General features: G+C 40.8%; 1 protein-coding gene across 1 annotated transcript in view; it reads left to right on the top strand.

Moving 5' to 3' along the window:
• LOC118323126 (heparan sulfate glucosamine 3-O-sulfotransferase 6-like) overlaps positions 1 to 6,207 on the top strand; it is a 13,535-nt gene extending 7,328 nt beyond the window's left edge. The window contains exon 2 of the mRNA XM_035655059.1: positions 5,437 to 6,207. Coding sequence (XP_035510952.1) covers positions 5,437 to 6,055 — 619 coding nt within the window. The 3' untranslated portion in view covers positions 6,056 to 6,207. The remainder of the gene's footprint in view (positions 1 to 5,436) is intronic.
• The last annotated feature ends 393 nt before the right edge of the window (positions 6,208 to 6,600 follow it).

The raw sequence follows: 6,600 nt of genomic DNA on the forward strand, positions 1-6,600 counted from the left end.
GGTGATGGGTGTCGGCAAAAGCGCCGGAAATTCTCCTCAGGCTGACAGTTCACATCAGGTGTTTAGTGTGTTTGTGTGTGTGCTGAATATTACTTTAGCTCTGATACACAGTAGCGGTTGTGACACATTGTTTATAACGTCGTGGCTCAGTCTCAAGGTCATCCCTACGGCTACGTTTGGTTTTATACACGATTTGTTTCTTTCCAATTTTGGCATTTGTGACACTTTGAGGCCTCGCCACTTGCTCAGGTTTCTGTTCAGACAAATAACACAGAGACAGCATGGCGGCATTAGCCGTCAGTATTCCAAAGACAATGATGACTCCTCTTGTGTGTGCAGGGTTTTGGGTATATCATCTCGACAGTGTCAGTGGCATGTTCACATGCTCTCATGGTCAACCATTATGCTTTGTCACTGTAGTGCACCCAGCTTACACTTAGTAGTTGGACATTTTGAAAATACACATTCACTTTTTTTGCTGTGAGTTAGGCTAGATTTCTGTTATATGATATATTATATAAAAAAAAAATGTAAAAAGGAAGTTTCAGTTTTGCTGGGGGTTAAGTCTTGCCACAAAGTCACTGCTCCTGGCCAAGAAAATAATCCCACATAAAACCGCAACTTTTGTTCACACTTTTGTATGACTTGAACAGGTTAGATATAATGTATTAATTTGTGAGTTTAAGAGGTGCGGGTAGTAGGATTTTATTACCAGTGGACACAGCCAAGCTAGCAGTCTTTCTGCTAAGCTAAGCTAACCAGCTGTAACTTTATATTTAGGAAGGAATCAAGGAAATGTATTTATCAGTATAAAACACAAGGTTGTAAAACAAAATAGAGGGTTGTAGTTCCTTCATGCTACACACATATAAAAAGATAATAAAATTCATAGAATAAAATATGAAATGAAATAAAATAAATCAATATATACAGTTATTCATATACATATAAACATACACGTAATCAACCAGGAAATCATTTTGCAGTGCATTTTTTGAATTTGCGTCTTGGGGAATTTAAACAGCAACAACAAGATTGTATAGATAATATGGCTTCATCTTCACATAAAAAGAAACAGTGTCCATCCACTTTGACTGTGTTTGAGCACCAAGCATCATCGATGTAAACGCAAGGTCCATCTCCTGTTGGCTCCGAACACGGTCTGCTCATCCAGTGGTTGATCGCAGCATTTGAACGCGCAGTCGTTGCCATAGTCAAAATCTCCTGAATCCGGTCGATTTGAACAATTTTGGCTTCGCCCTTAAAAATCCAACCCCATCAGACATCATTCACTGGTGTTTCAGCAATAAAGCTGAAAAAAACACATATTAAAACAAAAATGTAGCAGGTTTCGAAGGAGCTACCGGCCGCTGTATCTACACATGCAGCCGTTGCCATAGTGATCGATAGTAATTCCTGGATATCTTTGAATTAGCTGCTTGTTGAAATTTCTTTTGTTGTTTTTCTGTTGTTTTCTGGTCAGAGGGAAACGGCAGCATATGTTTCATCTAGGCATGGAGGCATTAATTGAAGTTCCCACACTCATCCCGTCAGCCTGACGGGCCGTCCATGGCCCTCAGGCACCTTCTGTCACCCTCTGAGCATAGCAGAACTGCTGGGAAATGTTTTCACTCAGTTTGTTGTTTGCTCTCCTTTACGACCTTGATTTTCCACTGCCTCATTAATTCAGTCTCAGTTATTAAAGCGTTTGGACGTAGAGACGCCAGAGAAGAAGTCTCCTCCAGCAAGTCAGTGTTTAACTTAGATGGTCCAGTAAATTGGTATAATAACCCATGGAATTTAAGTTTTTTGCTTCAGAAAATGACATGATAATTGGATTTTAAGGATCCTTTTGTCTACAATCAGCTCTACTCTCCGTGCAGGATTCCTTTTGTGAGGGCGCTACAGGGGGATGTAGCTGCAGCACTTCAGCTGGAGAACCCATAATCGCAAGGGCAGGAAGTCTCTTGGCCACATCCTTGTTGCCAGAGTTGGTATTTAATCTTCTGATCCAGACTGCAGAGAACATATCAGTAGTGTAATCAGCACTGTAGCACTTCAGGGAAAAAAAGCACTACATCCTTTAAGCAGCAGGGAGTTCCAGACTAATGTGGCTAGTCAGCAAGGCTTTCCAATACTGGACTAAATAGAAAACATCTTTGTGTCCTGAGTTACTCTCTTTGCACATTTAGATGCAGTAGACTAAAAGGCGTTTTAACTTGACTTATATGAGAGGGCTGTATTTGTAAAACATATATAACATTACAATAGATTTACATGCGTGAGAGAAATTGACAAGAAATTAATCATCCCTGATCTGTTTACAGTTTCTCCTGACACCACATACAGCAACAGATTTATGATAGAAAATGGCTATTATTGATTCTCTGATAATGAGACAGATTGCGATGAGGGAGATAGGGACCCGAGGAGAGAGGGAAGAGTGCCACAATTCATTAACTATTCATGAGTATGGAAAGACAACTTATGGTCAATTACTGAAGTGACACTTATGTCAAGGAGTGAAGGACAAATCCAAGAGTATGGATGAGAGAGGAGAGGACAGAGAGGGAGAAGAGCGCTCGGTTTCTCATCAGTAAACACTGACACCTCTGTGCTCGCATGAATGTGTGTGTATGTGCAGACACACACGAGCGCACGCACACACAGTGAACAATCTGTCATATAGAGACAGACGTATTGATTAGACACAGATAAACAGGGGACAGACAGGCAGCGGTAGGCCATTTGCAGCTCTTGTAGTTGGACAATAATCAATTAATGGTCTTTTATTATGGGGATCATTTAATGGGGGTGGAGTGAAATGGCTTAACTTTAAGTAAAGAGGGAAACTCAAAACTTACACAACTCCAGAGACGTCTTTATTCCTCCTTTACAGTCATGATCATGGATTCTCCATGTGACAAAAAATCGCAATGTGCAACAAAATGCAATTAACGTAAAATGTGCAAGAAAACAAAGGACCTGGCCTACAAAAAGTGAAAATGAAAATTGTGATCCAAAAATGGTCATTCCCACTAACTGTATATCAAACCGCAATTGCAATATCTGATAATTGCAATATTATATTCTACTGTATATGGCAAACCAGACTGTGTGTTTTTTAACTAAATGGCTCCAATTGATTAACATTTTTTGTTTTTGTTGATCTATTATCTTAAAGAGTCAGTGTATAACATTAAGCTACTGGCAGAAATAGAATATAATATTCGTAGGTCTGGGCGCCTGGTTAGTTCAGTGGGTAGAGCTGGCCGACCCATGTACAAAGGCTGAGTCCTTGCTGCAGCAGCCCCAGGGTTCGAATCCGACCTGCCCCTTTGCTGCGTGTCATCCCCTCTCTCTGCCCCCCCTTTCCTGTCTGTCTCCAGCTGTCCTATCAAATAAAGGCATAAAAGCCAGAAAAAATAAAAAATTCCTAGGTCTGTTTTCATTAGTGTATAATCTCCAGAAAATAAGCATTGTTGTGTTTTCGTTATATATTTATTGTTCCATTGCCACTTTTATCTACTTTGCCTTCCGCCATGTTTCTACAGTAAGCCAGAAAGGACAAACTGAACACTGTTTACATTTTTAGACTATTTCACGGCCACCGTAGTTTCTCCCTCATGCTTGTAAGGAGAGAGTGAAGTGAGGAAGTTGCGATCTGTAATTACACTGCTAGATTCCACTTAATCCTAACACTGGTCCTTTAAAAACAAACAATGGGACAATTGGACTATTGAACCGTTACTTAATAAAGACACTGGTTTGCTTTTTAATAATCCTCGAATAAGCATCTAACCACAAACAATCTTACAAGAATAACTGGCAAAATTAAAATACATTTTCCTTGGACGTCCACCAGTGATCTACAGTGTACTTATGTGGACTCTAGGCAGACTTCCAACATCAAACAAATAAAGCACCCAGACTCCATTACTTGTGTATTTTAAAGGATGCCACATGAAAGATCTCTGTTTCCAGAAAACAGTATAAGATGTGTTGAGTAAATGAACTACAGACTATTCATTTGCTTGTTTTAAATATTGCCCATCATCCATGTCATGCAAAACAATTTGTCTCTGAAATCAAAATCCACCACAAGTTTGCCTCATGCAGTTTGTCAATGTCAAATGTACATACACAAACAAATGCTGGATCTGTCTATACCCACAATGCCTGATTGCCAGATAGTGCTGAAATAAAAGCAGTCTGTGTAACAGACAGGACAGATACTTTGAACTGTAAGGACATGCTGATGAATCAAATCAGTGACAAAGAACTTTCTTTTTTTCTTACAGTTTGTAAAGTAGAGAAGAAACTTAAAAACAAAGACAAATGTACAATATAAATTGATAAATCAGTAGATTGGTAATTATTAGTTTAGATTAATATACATCAAATTATTATGCACAATCTATCTCTACAATATAGCAGTATAAAATTCAGCATGTATTTTTACTGCCACATTATAGACAGCATCTCTCCTCATTGCAGCCACATGTTTAACACACTCGCTGAGCTCAGCAGCTTGCCATCCTGGTTGCACTTCCTGCAGACTTTGGTCTGTTTGGGTCCTTGTAGGAACCCGTAGGGGAGGTAAGGGGGGGGGGCACTTGCAGGAAGAAAGGCAGGAGGGGGGATCTATAAGAAATTGCTGTTAAGTGGTTCTTGAGGCTTTGTGGTTTTGACTCATCAGGCCCATAGTGAGTGGATGGTCCTTTTGTACAGGCCTTACAGTGAGACTCAGATGGGCTGTCTGGGGCCCTGGTACATAAACACACTACAGTAGATGGAGCTTTAATCACACAGATTCTGGGGTGCTTTAATGTTTAGTGTATATAATGTGTTTATGTTATCTCTTGATGTTCTTTTCACTGAAGCCAGTATATTAGAATTTGTACCCCACATGTGATTAAATTGCAGAGTGGGACGATAGATCAGACCTGGGCTCGCTTTAAAGTTACACTGGTTGAAGATTGAACTTTAATGTGACAAACCATACCATACAAGCTGTACTGTACTGCAATTTTACAAAATGTAAAGCGATAATGCCACTGTCAGTTTTTTAAAGCTGTATTAATCACTATTTTGATATTAAGAATTGGTCAAACGCCAGTGTGTAATGTGAAAGAGGTTGCTCATAGTGATCCACAAAGAAGTGTCACTCAGCTCTGCTGTTCCTCTCAGTGTTTCAGCATCTTTTAGCGAATTGTTTTGGTTTTACGGCCCACAACTTTACTCCTAGATTAGACGGCTGCTATTTGTTTTTCCTCTATGTCTGCTGGATGTGTATAGTAATGTTGTTTGTTACCCATATCAACTTTGTATGTCCGCAGTAATATGTCACTGTTGTGTTTACAGCTTGTTCAGCTCCCCCAAGTGGCCCAAAAAAAACTGAATTCTGTGTCTGACCAGTTTCTTCTTTTTACTTAGAAACCTGATGCCTCGGACGCTGGATGGCCAGATCACCATGGAGAAGACCCCCAGCTACTTTGTCACAAAGGAAGCTCCTGGCCGTGTCTGCACAATGAACTGCCAAGCCAAGCTCATTGTGGTGGTCAGGGATCCTGTGACGCGGGCTGTATCTGACTACACCCAGACCCTGTCCAAGAACCCAGGCCTTCCATCCTTCCAGAGCCTGGCATTGAAAAACGCCTCCACAGGTCTGATCGACACCACGTGGAGTGCGGTGCGCATCGGCCTCTACGCCAAACATCTGGAGAACTGGCTTCAGCACTTCCCCTTGTCTCATTTTCTGTTTGTTAGTGGTGAGCGGCTGGTGTCTGATCCGGCTGGGGAGATGGGTCGGGTTCAGGACTTTCTGGGTCTAAAAAGGGTTGTTTCAGACAAACACTTCTACTTCAACCAGACCAAAGGTTTTCCCTGCCTGAAGAAGCCTGAGGGAAGCAGCAGACCACGCTGCCTTGGAAAGTCCAAGGGCAGACCCCATCCCCAGATCCCCACAGAGGTGCTGCAGAGGCTCAGAGACTTCTACAGGCCCTTCAACCACCGTTTCTACCAGATGAGTGGACAAGACTTCGGCTGGGACTAACAGAGGAGATTCCTGTCACAGCCCAGATAAAAGCCAGTCTCTTACTTTATGAAGTGACTGACAGTTTAATGCTCCACAGGGCTGATGTTCTCAGGGACGGGGTAGAGAAACTCTCCACAAACTGAATTCTGCCTCAGTGGAATAAACATGACATGCAGCACACAAACTGTCACTATTTTGTTGTAGAGTAGAAGCCGCCATGGACACAGTGCTGCCAATATGTAAGTTACGAACATAGTTAATGGCTTAGTTATTAAACCATTTTCTTGCTTGTATGTTAATGTTATTGCCATGTGGAAGTTAGAAGCAAACTAGGTACCAAAGGGAAAGCAAACATTGCTTTTGAATATAATTTTTGCCTTTTTTTTATGTTTTGTTCATAAAATAAGCTGATATTTATATTTTCTGTTGATTTGAAATACAACAGTTACAGATTTCTTTTATAAAAGAAATGTATTTATTACATGACAAGGTAAGACATAAAAGTGACTACACTTTCATTGACAGGACATTGGGAAAAAAATGTCATACTCCATGATGAACCA

This window comes from Morone saxatilis, unplaced genomic scaffold, assembly GCF_004916995.1.
Source record: "Morone saxatilis isolate NCDOM2014 unplaced genomic scaffold, NCSU_SB_2.0 Contig14, whole genome shotgun sequence".
In the NCBI taxonomy this organism is placed as follows: Eukaryota; Metazoa; Chordata; class Actinopteri; family Moronidae; genus Morone; species Morone saxatilis.